The 17617-nt window shown below is 47.6% G+C and overlaps 1 protein-coding gene across 1 annotated transcript; it reads left to right on the top strand.

Moving 5' to 3' along the window:
• Nucleotides 1–8243: 8243 nt before the first annotated feature.
• On the top strand, nucleotides 8244–15263 carry LOC147705839 (adenosine receptor A1-like). The gene is made up of 2 exons (XM_086932286.1): nucleotides 8244–8456; nucleotides 10168–15263. Exon 2 carries the CDS (start codon nucleotides 10271–10273, stop codon nucleotides 11348–11350), a length of 1080 nt encoding a protein of 359 aa, XP_086788412.1. The 5' UTR covers nucleotides 8244–8456; nucleotides 10168–10270; the 3' UTR covers nucleotides 11351–15263.
• The last annotated feature ends 2354 nt before the right edge of the window (nucleotides 15264–17617 follow it).

The following is a 17617-nucleotide window of genomic DNA, read 5'->3' as shown; positions in this document are numbered from 1 at the left end:
ATGAACGCCTCATCAGCGCCCGACATCGCCATAGCCATCCCGGACGCTTACAAGATCATCTGAAAAGACCACACCAACCAAACAGGAGGAGGCATTGCCATTGTCCATAAGAACACCATCCGAATCACGACCAGCTCCGACGATAACCTCGCTACCGCCGAACACCTTCACTTCCAGATCCACACCGACCCCAGGACCACACTTAGAGGCACCCTCATCTACAGACCACCAGGAACCCGCACACAATTCAACGAAGACATCACTGACTTCATCAGCCCACATGCCCTCACCTCCGAGAACTACATTCTACTGGGGGAGACCTCAACTTCCACCTGGAAAAGAAAAACGACAGCAACACCACCACCCTTCTGGACAACCTGGCCAATCTCAGACTCAAACAACTTGTTGACACCCCCACCCACCTCGCCGGACACACGCTCGACCATATCTTCACCTCCAGCAAACACATCTCCTTCGATCACACCACAGCTCTCCATTGGACAGACCACAGCTGCGTTCACTTCAGCTACAAAAAGACCTCGACCCACAACCCCCCACAACTTATCCCTCGAAGAAACTGGAACAAAATCGCCACCGACCAACTCTTCACATCGCTTAACCAAAACCCCCCTGCCATATCATCGGACCCAAACCAAGCTGCCACCAAACTCACACAATGGATCACCCACAGCGCTGACGAATTAGCACCCTTGAAAAACCACCAGATCAAACAAGGTAGTAAAAAGGCACCCTGGTTCAACGATGACCTTAAGAAATCCAAGAAGTTATGTCGCACTCTCGAGAAAACCTGAAGAAAAAACCCAACCACTGACAACCTGACCAACTTCAAGGACACCACCCGCAAACACCACCAGTTGATCCGATCCACCAAGAAATCAGCATTCAAGGATAGACTCGACAACAACGCCCACAACAGCAAGGAACTATTCAACATCGTCAAAGAATTTACCAACCCCACCGCCGGCACAAATGACATCACTCCCTCCCAAGACCTCTGCGACTCTTTATCCTCTTTCTTCCATAACAAAATCGCCGACATGCATAACAGCTTTGAAAACCAGTCCGAAGAACAGTCCACTCCACCCACCTCCCAACCAAAACAGCACTCTCACAACCTTTGCGCCTGGAACCCAATCACTACTGAAGACACCATCCGCCTGATGAACTCCATCCACTCAGGATCACCAACCGACCCATGTCCCCACCACATTTTCAACAAAGCAGACTCCATCATCGCACCCCATCTCCGCGATGTCATCAACTGTTCCTTCAACTCCGCTACCTTCCCAGAAAGCTGGAAACATGCCGAACTCAGCGCCCTTCTGAAGAAACCCACAGCAGACCCCTCTGAACTTAAGAACTACCGCCCCATCTCACTCCTCCCATTCCCTGCCAAAGTCATTGAGAAAGCCGTCAATAGTCAGCTCGCCGCCTTCCTTGAATCCAACAATTCCCTCGACCCCTCACAGTCCGGCTTCCGGGCCAAACACAGCACCGAAACCGCCCTCATTTCAGCTACAGACGACATCCGAACGCTACTGGACAACAGAGAAACAGTTGCCCTCATCCTACTTGACCTCTCCGCCGCCTTCGACACAGTCTGTCATAGCACCCTCATACAACGCCTCAGCAACGTCGGTATACAAGGAAAAGCTTTGGACTGGATCATCTCGTTCTTCGCCGGGAGAACCCAAAGAGTCCGCCTCCCCCCATTCAAATCAGAGGCCACCGAAGTCATCTGCGGCGTACCACAAGGATCATCACTCAGTCCCACCCTCTTCAACGTTTACATGAGCCCCCTCGCCTCCATCGCGCGACAACACAACCTCAACATAATTTCCTACGCAGACGACACCCAGCTGATCCTCTCCCTCACCAAAGACCCAAACACCGCCAAAACCAATCTACATGAAGGAATGAAAGAAGTAGCCGAATGGATGAAGAACAGCCGTTTAAAACTAAACTCGGACAAAACGGAAGTCCTCATCTTAGGATCATCCCCCTCTGCCTGGGACAACTCATGGTGGCCACCGGCCCTGGGTACAGCACCCAAATCCACAGATCACGCACGTAACCTGGGCTTCATCCTAGACTCCTCCCTCTCGATGACCAGACAAGTCAACGCCGTCTCATCTTCATGCTTCAACGTCCTTCGCATGCTCAAAAAAATCTTCAGTTGGATCCCCACCGAAACAAGAAAGACAGTCACCCACGCACTGGTCACTAGCCGACTGGATTATGGAAACACCCTCTACGCCGGAACCACCGCCAAACTACAGAAAAAACTCCAACGTATCCAAAACGCCTCAGCCAGACTCATATTGGACATCCCCCGTCAAGCTCACATTTCCGGTCACCTGAAAGACCTCCACTGGCTCCCAGTCAACAAGAGAATAACGTTCCGTCTCCTCACCCACGCACACAAGGCCCTCTACGACCTAGGACCCGAATGCCTCAACACACGACTGTCCTTCTACACACCCCCCGCCAACTACGTTCATCCAATCAAGCGCCCGCCGCAATTCCGCGCATCCATAGATCCACCATGGGAGGAAGATCCTTCTCCTACTTAGTGGCCAAAACCTGGAATTCTCTCCCCTCTCACCTCCGCCTTACACAGAACCACCTCTCCTTCAGAAAACAGCTAAAAACCTGGCTATTCGATAAGTAATGCACACACCCTCCCTCAAGCGCCTTGAGACCCTCTGGGTGAGTAGTGCGCTATACAAATTCCTGAACTTGAACTTGAACAGGGTCAAAATTCGGGATAAAAAATCAGGACAGCGGGTCGAAATTCAGGACAAAAGGTAAGGTTTATAGACATATACTATTGCGCAACCTTCTCTGATGTAAGTAAGTAAATAGACAATCACTAAAGTACAAGTGAAAATAAGTTTATATTAGGTTGGAACAATTGTGCACTTCATGGTTTGTGCAGGTCTTTTTGTGGTAACAAAACCGCCCCCACCTTTCCAGCTCCCAGAGAAAACACCTGATGCCCGGTCCGGCCAGTCTGGCCTTGATACCACCCTACAATGGTGCCCCTCATCTTCATATAGACCCTCTTTCATGTGTATTTAATTTCTTCTATAGTGCTACTCATCCCAAGTATGTGGGGCAGAGTTTTGGAGTGCGTTACAACACACACATATTATAAAGAGACAATCACTCATATAAATGGGAAAGTCAATGTATAGGAAATGTTGCTTACGATAATGGGGCTTACAATGTGTAATCATACTTTCATCCATCATTCAGTCTTTCACCATTAATTCTGTCCTTCCATCTGTGTGCCCAACAATGTCCATATTCATCCATTTACAAACCTATCCATCACGTTTCCTTCCATCCATCATTTCACTTATCTATCCCTCAATCCACCCTTTTACTCATCCATCATCCATCCATCTACCTTTTCACCCTATCCATCCACACACTCATCCATCCACTCTTCCACCCATCCATCCATTAACTCATCCATCCAGCCATTCACCCGTTCAGTCACCCATTTACCCATGCCCTTCCTTTTTCAATTCCCCTTTCACTTAGCCATCCATCCTTCCATCCACCCACCCATCCATCGACTCATCCACTCATGAATCCATCCATTGAACCTATCATTCATCCATCCTTTCACTCATCCATCCACCCTTTCACTCATTGATCCATCCTTTTGTCCATCTACCCGCCCTTTCACTCACTCATCCAGCCTTACATCCACCCTTTCACTCATCCGTCCATCCATTCACCCTTTCACTTATCAATTCATCAATCCATCAATCTTTACACTCATCCATCCACCCATTCACTCGCCCATCATTCACCCTTTCACTCATCCATCCATCCATCATTTCACTCATCTATCCAGCCATCCATCCACCCATACCTTCACTTACTTACTCACTCACCTTTTCACATTCATTATGAGACTCATCAAGAACTCCACCCTTGCTTTGGTTCCTAAAGCAAGGGGTGGAGCAGGGTTCCCCATGCCACTGCCCATAGGCAATCAGAAAAAGTGGAAGGCATGAGTCATGCATGATGCACAGTGTCTTTATGTGGGGCGACTGACATGGTGTTGTTTCAAGAGCGTTAAGTGGGATGAAAAAACTAGGGGGGGTCTCGTCAAAAGGGTGTTTGATGTAATAAAATGGGTGGCTTAAAACCCATAAGCTAAAAATCTGTGCTTAATATATTGTGCCGCCCAAAAGGTATTTTTGTTGCTTCTGTCATTGCATCCAGATATATAATACAAGTAACACTACACTTGGAACAAGTAACGTTACTCCTACAACTAGCCAGAACTGTTGACTTTGTCTATGGTTGTTAGTTGCATAAAATAAAAAGCAGCAACCATGGCTGCTATACTATAACAATAATCCTTTCCTTTCAACTTCTTTCACCGCCTTCCTTTGGCTAACTGGATTCTCACCTAACAGCAGCATGGGCGATTTTGCACTTCCATGTGACAGAATGCCCTGCCCTGGACTGAGGCTGTAGGAGGCCACCACATGCTGTGCCAGCCCAGACTGACCCATTGTCATTCTGTATGTGGCAATCGGTCCCACACAGAATGATAATGGGCGGGTTGGGGCTGCTCTTGTGCACAGGGGAGTGCGAGGTGGCCCCATCAGGGAGCTAAGGCCTTTTGCAAGGAACAGCTCTGTTCCCTGCAATGGATAAAATGAAGGCGGACTGTTGGATGATGTCTTGCCTGAGGATGAGCCCCGACGTCAGGCCTCCCTCTGGGATGCATTTGTGCACATGGGCGTGCACAGGGGGGGCAAGGAGAGGCGCTCGGGGGGGGGGCAAGTGCCCCTCCTTGCCCCCGCTGCGGACACCCATGGCCAGAGGTGCAACGGCTTCAAAAGAGTTTTTCCTGGGAGCTCGCTTGGAGGATTTGACGCGAGACGCGGACTGGTCTTGGGATTCCACTTTTGAGCGGTTTTATTTCAAACCGTTGGTGGATCTGGCACATTTGGTGGTAAGTAAGCTTTGAACTAGCATAATCAGAGCCTCCGGTCCTGACAGAATCGAAAGCTAGCTTAGTAACGGTAAGTTTCAATTCTATTAAGGACAAGGAGGCGAGGATTATCCCTCCCACAGCACAATTGGTGCGAACCCTCCCTTATGGCTGTAAGTAAAGCTTTCCTAGACTGAGTTGCATGGTATGCCTAATGCTGGTTTGAGGTATTTTTTGGGATTTCTGTTGTGTTGTTTGCACGGCTTTCCAGTGAATCTTACATGATGTATTTTGTTTCAGGAAATGATGGTTCCAAGCAAGACCAGTGACTCAGGGGCGTAAGCACGAAGAAAGAGGAGGGACATCTTCAGTGGAGGGTCTTTCTAGGATCTGTGGATACTGTGAAAGCACTAATATTGGGAGTGACATTTGAACTCATGGGCGTTGTAGTCTGATCGCAGACTTGTTTGTTTATTGTTTCTAAAGATTGTTTTTTTTCCTTGATTGGGATAAAAAAAAATTGATGGCTTTCGCCAAGGCTGCTGAAAAAATGTTGTATAATATGGCGAAGAAGGAAAAAGCATAATCCTCGCCTCTGTGTCCTTAATAGAATTAAAACTTACTGTTACTAAGCTAGGCAAATGTTAATTATTTTGCACTTCTAATTTTAACGTGATGTGTATGATTTTATGGTGCACTGCCGAAATGAAGCACTTTTGAGGATGATGGTGAGTGGCTCAACAGGTTGGGGGCTAGAGCGTGGCACAATGTGTGCAGAAGCTTCGATCCCATATGAACGGCAAAGAGAAAACTGGAAGGTTCTGAGCGCGCTGGTCTGGGAAACAAGCAAAGGACCGGAAAAAAGCATTTTGCTTCTTCATTCCCTATTTCCTGTGGCAACAACAAGCAACAGGTGCCATCAGCGGCGGCTATCTTTTCAATGGGAAATTCCCTCGCCCCCAGCACAGCATGGGCCTGAGGGTTAACCACTGGTGAATAGAATTCCCCTTATGTGGACCATCGTTGTGGTAGGTACTTTGACAAACTTGAAAGGCTGAGGCTTGTCAACTAAGGGGTGATGCGCCTCTCGACGGGATTCCAGCCTTTTTTCTCACAGACTTACAGAAGCGAGAGGTGGGAGTAGGGGTTCCCGGGGTCTATACAGAGCCTTGTGCTTCTCATTGCTTCGCTTGCTCTTGCTGAGGAGGCAGCAGCCGGGGAGAGAAGCAGCACAGTGTGGGAGATGGCTCTCTCCTCCTGTACTCGAGGGAAGCTGGGAAGGGAGACAGCAGGTGCAGAAGAGAGGACCCGTTGGTTCAGCGGGACGTCGGCTGCGTAGGGAGTGAGAGGCACTCTGAGGAAAGTCTTTCACGCGGGATAAAACGCAGTTCAGCTCAAGGAACGAGTGGATGAAAGTTCCGAGAGTGCAGACGGCACTGTGAGGGCGAGGAGGGCAGATGAGTGCCGGCTTCCTCCTGGGCTGCGAAAAATTACGGCTGACTGACAACAAGGCATCCCCTCGTTGTGAGAAGGAAGCTGGCGCCGTGACTGGCTTCGAGGAGTTGGCTCACTTCAAGGCTAGCTCTGAGAAGTTGTTTGACACCAAGGCACTTGGAAGCAGCCCCGAATAACAGACTGTACGAAACAGTCTGACACGGAGACGCCGTGATTTGGGAGAAGTAGATTGAAAGACAAATGTAACTGTGATAAGCAAGCTAATAACGAAGGGCTCCTTGACTGTGAGGGGGGGGGGGGGGGGGATAATCAATGGACCATTCGGCCGTGATAAGTCAAGTGGCCCTAAGGCGAGTGCGTCTGTAAGAAGCAGCTCTGAATCAAAACGTGTGAGAAACAGTTTGACAGAAAGATCCCCAGTCTATGAAAAGCAGGTTGAAAACAAAACTGATTGTGAATCGCAGACTGACACCAGAACACGTCTTACTGGTGGGAAACGCTGACACCACAGCACCCCCTAGAGGCGAGAATCAAGCAAACTCCAAAGCTAGCTGTGAGATGCAGACACCAAAGCAGGTTGCGTGAACAGGCTGTCAGCAAAGTTGGCTGTGAGGAAGAGGCTGAGGCTAAGACCGGCTTGCAGGGGCAGAGGGACTCCGTGGATATCTATCTGCAAGAATTAAACTGGCAACAGCTTACCATCGACAGCGAGAAGCAAACCGACGCAAAACACTGCCTGGTTGTGAGAAGGACCCTGACACAAGGTACGTCCTGGTTATGGGGAGCCGTTGTACACCACAGCTGGTTGTGAAAAGAAGGTCTGTGTGCAGGCTGGCTGTGAGAAGCAGATTGACTCAAGACATACTCATCACTGAAAAGAAGTCTGGTACCACGACAAGCAGGGAGCCAGCAATGCATCTCCTGGCTTTGAGGAGCAGGGCAACATTAAGCACCCTCAGGCTGTGAAAAGGAAGATACCACCGTCTGTGAGAAGCACGCTTCCAGCATCTGTGAGAAGCAAGCTACCAACGGCTGTGAGAAGCGCGCTTCCAGCAGCTGTGAGAAGCAAGCTACCACCGGCTGTGTGAAGCTACCACCGGCTGTGAGAAGCACGCTTCCAGCAGCTGTGAGAAGTAAGCTACCACCGGCTGTGAGAAGCACGCTTCCAGCAGCTGTGAAAAGTAAGCTACCACCGGCTGTGAGAATCTACCACCGGCTGTGAGAAGCAAGCTACCAACGGCTGTGAGAAGCACGCTTCCAGCAGCTGTGAGAAGCAAGCTACCAACGGCTGTGAGAAGCACGCTTCCAGCAACTGTGAGAAGCAAGCTACCAACGGCTGTGAGAAGCACGCTTCCAGCAGCTGTGAGAAGTAAGCTACCACCGGCTGTGAGAATCTACCACCGGCTGTGAGAAGCAAGCTACCAACGGCTGTGAGAAGCACGCTTCCAGCAGCTGTGAGAAGTAAGCTACCACCGGCTGTGAGAAGCACGCTTCCAGCAGCTGTGAGAAGCAAGCTACCACCGGCTGTGAGAAGCTACCACCGGCTGTGAGAAGCAAGCTACCACCGGATGTGAGAAGGCGACAGGCAGCAAGCCACCCCTCCCTACAGAACCAGTGAGACTTTAAACAACTGTAAGGGGTGAGATGCATGCAGGCTAGAAGCTACAACAAGTCTTGACTGTGAGGAGTAGGCTGGCACCCAGATGGTCTGTGCGGAGGAGCACACCAGGGCGTGATTTGAGTATCTAACTGTCACAACGGCATTCCTGGCTGAAAGGGGTACTACAGGCTGTGTGAGGCAGGCGGGAAACGACTCCGAGGCATCCCCAGCAGTGGAACGAGAACCGACGCCAGCTGCCCATCTGTTCTTGATTCGCAACAGATGATAAATGACACCGGGACAGCCCATCCTGTCAAGTGTGGCGTTTACATTTTTAAACCGTGTGTCTTCTAGAAATTACGACTCTTTTCAACGGGAGATGCCGACACCTGCGGATATGCATCTACCATTTGAACGGTGAGCACTACCACACTACTTCTAAGTTGTTTTAATGCTATCAGTGTTTTTCGTTTGTGTCAGTGGTAGGTTATAGAGACTTTTTTAACGGACTTATTTTTGGATGTCAGACTTTGCTCCGAAGCTAGGGAAAAATATCGAAAAGGGGGAGGAGGAGAAAGGGAAACAGTGACAGAGGGAGAACGAAGGGTTGTAAAAGAACCTGTAAAATAAAGAGAAAGGAGGTGACAAGGCAAATGAAAGAGGCACTAGGTGGAATCAAAACTAGACAGCCTTGATAGCCAACAACCCCCGCTATAAGCAGTACAAGCAACGAGCACCTAAGAAACACGTTGCCCTGTGCAATTAATGATATTACTATTATAACTTGCTTGTTTCAAATGAAACACTGTTGCCGAACCCTTCGCCGTAGACAGCTGTGCTTTGAATGGTAGGTACGTCCGGCACTAAGTACCTGCACTTGCTTGCTTTAAAAAGTAGAGTAAACCCTCTTTTCTGCAGGGGTGTGATCTCTGTGGCAGTGCTCTGGTATAGTGAGAGAGCCCGCATTTCCGTATTTCCAATTGAAGCGCGGGTTGAGTGCAGAGTGTATGCAAAGCAGTATCCACGCATTGCGCGTCTGACGTAGACGTGCGCAATGAGAAGCCCAAGCTCACGTGGCAGCTGCCCATTCTTCTACACAGCCTCACATACATTGTAAGGCATATACCTGTTTAGAAAAAAATAAATATACATGTCTGTGGCAGGATGTCCCAAATTGGGGGTACTTGGTGTGGAAGTAAGGAAGGAGCAGGGGCGCAATGCAGGCCCCTGCTGTGTCGGGGGGAGGGGGGGGGGGGAGCATCCTTTAAGGCCCCCTTCCAACCCAGGCTATGACTATCTGTGAGATATGAGAGACTCACAGTCCATGACATATTCTGCAGTGGGGGACACTTCACATTTTGTTACGCCAAAGGTGAAGGGATAAGGGGAAATATGTGGGAGAGGGAAACATGCAGGAGAGAGGAGAGATATGCTTGAGAAGAGAAAATGGGACAGAAACCCACTTCAGTAGGTGAGTGGAAGAGGCAAGAAGGATGTCAAAAGAAGAGAACAGACAGGTTTCCTGAAAGGAACACGATGGAAAGAGAACGATTGAAGAAAGATAAGTGTGTGAAAGAGACAAACTTTCACAAGAGAGAGGGAGGAGGACCGAGAGACAGGTGGAAAGAGAATAGAAAGAGTGAGAAAGATCATAATACAAGCAGTAGGGAAGAAGAAGAAAGAGAAACGGAAAAGATCAGTTTAGCAAAGAGAGATGGACGGTGGGGTGAGGGAGAGGTGATCAAAGGAATGTACTTTCATGAGGGAAATGTGTGAGAGCGAGAGGGAAGGCAGAGCAAGAAGAAAAATAGTGAGAGTGAAGATAAAGAGGGTAGACAGTGTAAATAGAAAGTCAAAGGCAGAAAAGAAGAGGCGAAAAGTCTGTAAAAAATATAGAGAGAAGGCACTGAGTTTGGAGAAGGGCAAAGAAGGAGTGGAGGGGATGTAGATTGAATGACGCAGTGAGGAATTAAGTGAAATAGCAAAAATTATGATTTGAAAAGAGATAAACAGATATCAAAGAAGAGATAGTGAGGGTCAAAGGGCAGAAGTGAGGAAGACGTATATGATATAAATGTGTTGAAGTTGCTAGTTCATTTAATGAAAATAGTGTTCCTTTCTCTGTTAGGTACCACGCTGCCTGCATACCTCTGCCTTGACCACGGGCAGTGCAGAGCATCTCTTTTGAGCTACATCCACATTCCCTTTCCTGCACGAGGAAGCCCTCTTCGATGTTGGCCAACAGCTCTGCTCTCAATTGTAGTATTGGTGCCCCAGATGTGCTGGAGGATGTGCTAAAGGTGTCTCTTATGGTCCTGCTCATCTTTGCCATCACCCTGGGCAACCTGGTTAGCCTGCTGGTGTTCCTTAGTTGCAGACAGTTCAAGACCTCACAAGGCTACCTCAAGACCTCGCTGGCAGTGGCTGATGTGGCCGTTGGGCTCCTGGTGATACCCTACTCAGTCTACAAGGAGGTGAACCGCATTGTCTATGGCAGTGAGGTAACAAACAGTCAGGAGTCGCCGGTGCCCTGCCTCATCATGGGCCCACTCTATGCTGGGTGTACTTTCGTCTCCATAACCACCATTTTCCTGCTCTCCGTGGAAAGGAGCATTGCAGTGATCAAGCCCCTTCACAAGAGGGTTGTGATCACCAAGAAGCGTACCATCTACCTGATAGTCTGCTCCTGGGCCCTGAGCTTCCTTCTAGCCAGCATCCCCATGTTTTTTGTTGAAGAGATTTCGCTTCAGTACAGTCCGTGCAGCCAAATGTGCAACTATGTTTTCACCGCCAAGAAAGCCCCAGAACCTAACTGGAACATCATGCTCCTCTTCCCAGCCTTTGACTTTTCCCTCTTGTGTGGCACCTTTGCCATCAATCTGGTCACCTTCGCAGTCATACGGCAGTATGGCAAGGTGCGGAAGCAGCTGGAGGTTGACCTCCAGAGCACCTGCAGCCGACTGTCCTTCTCGGACATCACAGCAGCAAAGACCATTGGCATCCTCACCTTCGCCTTCTCAGTTTCTTTCATCCCCATTGCTGTCTTTGTGGTGGGCAATGTGATGGGCTATGAGTGGTGCAAGTTCTCTTTCTACGCATTCTGGATCCTGACCTCAAACAGCTGCTGGAATGTGGTCATCTACAGCGTCCGTGATGCAAAATTCAGGCAAGGCCTCTGGGAACTCTTTAGCAGGCAGGTGCTCAAGTCACCTAGTCAGAGATCCGCTGCTACCCCAGCCAAGCCAGAAAGCACCTCCTCATCCCCTTGCGTGGCAGTGCTGAAGGAGATGTTCCGCCCCGAGACCACGTAGACCCTCTGTGTCTGATGCCTACACCAGGACACCATATCCAAGACTGACAATAATGAGTGTTTGAAGGAGCAGCTCATGTATTCCCTCTTAAGGGATACATAAACATCATGAGAGATGAACAAGTCAACTTTTGGCAAGCAGACATAACATGTTACCGCATGGTTGTACAGCACAACTTCCCGGGGTGAGGATACATAAGTACCCTTCATTGAAAAACAAAGCATCCCAAAACCATGGACTTATGTTAACTGAATGCTCCTGAGGACTGAATGCTCGGAGATTAACTGCATTTGTGGAGTGTGTATAGCACTGTTGAACTAAGAGGTGACTTGCATCACCAGAGATGAGGCACCAGAAGGATAGGTGTAAAGATCAATTTTTAGTATAGTGCTTAACGCTGATGTTACTGTTTACTTTGCTTCTACTCAGTGGTGGAAGTGCATAAAAAAAAGTAAAGGAACTGTGATGCTGTGCACATGAGGTATGGATAGGTAAGCGTGGAGGTGGGGTCAAAGGCGTGGCAACAAAAAAAACAAAATAGTCTAACTTTTTTTGGTCTTTTGTACATATAAAATACCATCCAGCCTAAATGTAAAATAAATGCAAGTTAAGATGACCAATGGGAACTGCACTATTGCACTTCATGAAGACTATATTAGGTAATGCACTGCAGAGGTCTGTGTCTGCACCAGAGAGCCACGGAACCAGCCGTGGCCGGTGAAGGGAATTACGGTGGGGCAGAAAGGTGAGCCGGGGGAGGGGCAGGGTGGGGGGAGCTAAAAACTGGAATATGGATAGTAGGAGGTTAGTAAACAATTTAATTAATAAAACGAATTTCGTAGCGCGCTGCATCGCATTTTGCACGGAACTGAATCCTGATTGGAGCAGTGGAGAATAGATAGAAGCGTAACACAGGCCCTGCATCCCCTTCGCCACAGGGCCTTGTGTTACGTCCCTTTAAAAAGCACACATTTCACAGCTCTGCTGGTAAATCCTTTCCATTACCACTCAAAAAGAATAAATCTGGAAGCGTCAAGTGATTTAATTAATTAAAGCCAATACCACCTTCGAGCTCCCTTTACATTTGCAGATTGACTTGTTGCGCATGTTTACATTTCTTTCAGGTAAAAAGGCTCCCTGGCAAGAAGAATCGTTTAGCTGTCTGTCTGCCCACCTTCAGTTTCACAGGAGACTCCCTGCATTTCACTGAAGCTGAAGCATTTCAGCTCTTGGAATGAACCTTCCCAGGGCGGTTATCTTTTCACAGAAAGTCAGGGAATTGTTTTCCTTAAATGAAAAAAGTATGGGCACATCGTGCCCCTCCAGTCTCGCTCTCTTCGACCACTACTTCTAATCCACTTTTAAAGCAACAGAACGAATTCATAAACGAATCAAAGTAGACTTACAATCGGTAGACGGACAGGGAGCTGTTCATTGGGAGGGTGCTGACACGCAGCCTGAATCTCAATAGAAGATTGTCTCTTGAGTGCCTGACGTCAAATCCACCTCCTCTGCGTTGCGTGTGGGTGTGTGTGGGGGGGGGGGGGGGGGCGGAATTGTACGCCTTAACATCCACAACTCCCACCTGCATGAACAATAGAGAGACCAACGTCTTTCCCATTCAGGGTTCTCGAGACGGGCGCCCAGCAGGGTGCTGCGTCGGACACTGCATGCAGATCTTTAATGTGTAAACGTTCCCTCAAAGAAAACCGAGGCAATCTGCAGCGGGATTGACCAACTCTGTGCTGAGAGCAGGGCTCGAGTCGGGGTACCATGCGGGTGAACGGCATCCCCCCACTTATTTTACTGGGAGCTCGATAACTGGAGCAAAAGGAGCCACACATTAACTCTTTGGCCTCTCTGAGGCGAGATCAGAGCTGATTCAGAACGCTGCTAACGCGCTGGCTTGTCTGATGCAATCGCATCTAAGGGGGGGGCGAGGGGAGGCAATGAGTCTGATAATGCAAGCCACCGTTCGTGACGTCAATTCCTGTCGTGACGTCAGCGTCCCCCACTTCTTTTTTTAGGACTTGTGCCCTGGCTGAGAGCGAGGAACTCGGATAGAGCACAGGCAAAGGCTTTCTTTTTTAATCTGAAAGATTGTCTTTCCCCCGCTCTAGCTTGGTGGCATTGTAGGGCTCAATGTAGTGTCTTACAGGCAGTGGTGGGGGGTGGGTGTGGGTAGTTCTGACAAGGCTCACGCCGCGTGTCGATTCCAGTGCTTGTTTCTGCAGCGCTCATTCTTCCTCAGTGTTATTGTGGCATTAGAGATCATTTGATTTGCGCAAGCAGAGTTATCAGATTGGCTCCGGAACACCTTTGCAAACAGCAAAATGGAAAAGAACGCTGCTACTTCCTGAATGGCTTGTTTGCACCGATGATAACAGCCAGTTCTGGGACAAAAGTTCTCAGAGGGAGGGGGGTGTTATGGAGAGTAGTTTATTATTCCAGAACAGTTATAGAAAACTGGATTTCCGGAGTACGGATGTGTTTATTGTGCACAATATCGTACTCCATGCTGTTAAATTATTGTTTTATGCCGTTACCATCTTCATACTGATGTAAAGCGCTCTGATACCTCTGGGTCCAGCCAGCGCTATATAAAACCTCTAAAATAAATACATAAATAAAATATGTCAGGCATGAGGCGCACTGAGGAAAACAAGGCTGCAGGGCTGAGCGCATCAGAGTTGGTAGAAATTCCAGTTTCAAACGGATTGCATAGACTCAGTGGGTGGCATACAGGGCGGTGTTCTCATACAACCAGAACTAATGGAATTATACATCTCTGTGGTTCTTGCATTTTCTGCATAATTGAGGGTTTACCACACTATTCAAGCAATCCACCATCTGCTGCAGAATTTGTGTAGTTCAACAAAAAAACTACTTTCTAGCTCAAAGAAATAAACATTTACTTAAGAAAGTGCCATATACAGTGCCACTCTGCAAAGGTTAACCGGCCACCTATCAGTGGACTTTGCTGCATTCAAGTGTTCATCTTGCACAAATTGGCATTACTAGGCAGTGTTAATGTGTGTAAAAATGACAGAATATAAAAATCATATAATTACAGAATATGCTGCATCACACCAGATAATGTTTTTTTTCTTGCTGCTTATTCAGTCACCTTGCTGCATAATTTGTCCGTCTATTGCCCCATCATCCTTTATTGCCAGACTCTTTTCAAGCCTATAGTTGGGCGAATGGGACTGGCACCGATTAGTGCTGCAGTCCCAGGTGTACAGCACAAAAAAGAGTTAAATATGAAGTTGTCTAAACTAAAGATGATGCATCTGAGCCGAAAGATTAATGTTTTGTGTCAGTTTAGGCTTAATGCTAAACTATGATATTTTCAGTGTTTTTCATGGGAGGAAAGAGTGGTAAAAGATAACTGTATACTGTCTTTTCTGTATGTATTTTCGAAAAAGAATGTATATTTAACAAAGTGTTTTTTGTAAAGAGAAATTCTTCCTGGGAAACCAGAAGTTTGTCAAAGGCCCTGCTACTGCTGTTTCTAATGTATATATTTATAATATATATGATTGTATATAGATCCATTTTAATTTATTGTCATCTCAGAACAGTTGTTAAATGAACAAGTTTTAACTGTTTTGCGCAACATGTGATTTCATTATGCTGGTTAATAATCCCTCTATGCAGAGGATGTTTGCTGTTCGATTTTTGTCTTGTAAGCAAATTCGCAAACATTAAGGTTAGTCTGGTCTTTGTGTGGAGGACTTGATAATAAAAAGCATTCATGATTGTATTGTAGAGGTCAACCAAAATGTAGTGAATTACGTCTGGTTCAAAAACACACCATTGCTTGTCCATGAGTTACATATTTAGAGGTAGGCTAACATCCGAGGAAGAGGTTTTCACATTCAGAAACGCTTGTAACATATTAAAAAAAAAATTGTGACATGGTGGTGGCACCATCGTTCGGGACAAGGCATGCACTAACAATTTTTTTATGCAAAATGAGAAAAATGAAAAATTAAATATTGTTTTTAAATAGTTTACTCTCTTTATTACTGTTTTTTTCCCCAACAGTGTTGTTTATAGAGCAACCGTGTAATGTCTGGCAGTGTCACATACACGTTATACACCATTATCTTGCAAATGAGTGCAGTTATCAATTGGATTTAGTAGTTATTTTAAACATATTTACTGCTTGGAACACATACAAGGAGAGAACTTAGGGGACAATTATGATTGCGGATAATCCGCATCCTCCGGGCCGGCGGAAGCTACCGCTGGCCTGGATAATGCGGATTATCCGCTGCAGACTGGAAAAAGACCCCCCGCCAGATTAGGATGGCTGGGGGATCTATTTCCTGTCCGCCGCTTTTCCGCTGCGGTCGCCTTCCGACCGAGGCGGAAAAGCTCTAACATGGCTGGCGGTGTCTATCAGACACCGCCAGCCATATTAGGATAGCTGCGGTCATATGCCTTTGCACGGCGGCATTTCCGCCGTGGAAAGACATACAGTGTTGTCTTCGGGGGCCCGTTGCGGGCCCCCAGGGGTGGAGGGGCGTGGGGGTGCACATGGAGGGTACCTATGGTACCCCCCTGCCTTTGCGTGCACGAAGCGGCAGGCACCCCGCGGTGCCTGCAGCTTCGTGCATGTAAAGGTAAACATGCATTTTTTTAACATTGCGGCTGTGCCGCCGCAATGTTAAATATACAGGATGTGACCGCCAGGGTGACGGTCACATCCTAATTAGCATGGAGGGACCGCCGCAGCCCCTGCGGACGGTCCCTCCTCCTCTGGGGTGGCGGACAGACGCAGGTCCGTCAGCCATCCTAATAGGCCCCTAAATTTGCTATATATTTTGTGTACGGTTTTGCATTGAAGTTCTTAAATGGTGACTTCTTGATGAATCCTACATTGATATCTTCCTAGTGATGCAGAGAAGCCATCTCAAGTGGCTTTGAGATTGAAAACAGGCAGGCGATAATGCATTGCTGTCGAATGTGCTCCAAGTTTGTATTGAGGAACATTATAGATTCTAAAATTCTTTGGAGACAGTCCTCTTCCAAAGAGCCTTTAATTGGGTATAAGAATGTATTATACCATAGGGCCCAACACGCTGAAAACTGGAAATGCATCTGTACACATAGAACGAGTCAGAAGCATGGTCAGATATAGGGCCTGATTACTATGTCGGTCAGAAACTCTTCTGAGCGAAATGATTTTGGAATTGTTTCTGACTGAATCGGGTTCTGCGAGTCTGACCAACCTATTACTATGCTTCCGAACATCATTCGGTCAGACTCGCATTGACCTCATTGAAAGCCTGTGTTCCGAACGAGAACAGAGGATTGCATTGAAAACAAGCATTTGCAATGCAATAGGTCTCGCATTTACACAAGTTTAAGCTATTGTATTGTAAATGACAATGCCTTTTATTTATGTTTTGAAAACGAATAAAAAATGAAAGGCATTGTTATTTGCAATGTCAATAGCTCAAACTTGTGTAAATGCGAGACCTATTGCATTGCAAATGCTTGTTCAGTATTGACTGCAGTGTTCGGCCAGATAGCCCTGTGTTTGCCACAGTATGTCCTAAAATTACCAGGCATGTCCTCAAGAAGTGGAGGGTCAACAACAAAATAAATTGGCTCAAGCCGCCGCAGCCTGCACCGGGCATTGGGAAAGCCTCAGGAGACTGAGGCTGAGACACAATGGGCCATATTATCAAGAACGGCGATAACATTATCGCCGCTTTAGTGGCAGGAAACTGCCACTACAGCCGCGATAAGGAGCTTGTTAATATGCCCTACAGAATTCCAATAGAAGCCCAGGTTTGTGGTCCTTCACACCAGAACCTGGGCTTCTATTGGAATTCTGTAGGGCATATTATCAAGCCCCTTATCGCCGTTCTTGATAATATGGCCCTTTATGTAGTTGTTCTAAACAAAACGAGACATGTGGGCATTTTGTCTATTCCGTGTTATTTTGAGCAAACATGTGACGTGGCTGGTGCTAGCTTTGCAGATACAGAAGTAGTACACAGTTTGAATGAACGTAATGGTTTTGATTTTCTAGAAAAGAGACAGCTCCGGCCCAACCACCGCTCCTTTCATCATGCTCTAAATAAATAGTAGTCGCCATGCAGAGATCATGCACGTCCTGCACCGGAGAGGGGTCCACTGTGATGTCTGCTAGCTGGCGCAGAGAGCACTACTATTCGTGCGGCTGGCACTGCACATGTTTTGAGTGCGGCGCTGTGTGTGTATGTGAACATTTGGAACTTTAAACACTGT

Source organism: Lissotriton vulgaris, chromosome 7 (assembly GCF_964263255.1).
Source record: "Lissotriton vulgaris chromosome 7, aLisVul1.2, whole genome shotgun sequence".
Taxonomy (NCBI): Eukaryota; Metazoa; Chordata; class Amphibia; order Caudata; family Salamandridae; genus Lissotriton; species Lissotriton vulgaris.
The sequence above is the reverse complement of the archived record's forward strand: the minus strand, read 5'-3'. Positions and strand labels throughout refer to the sequence as shown.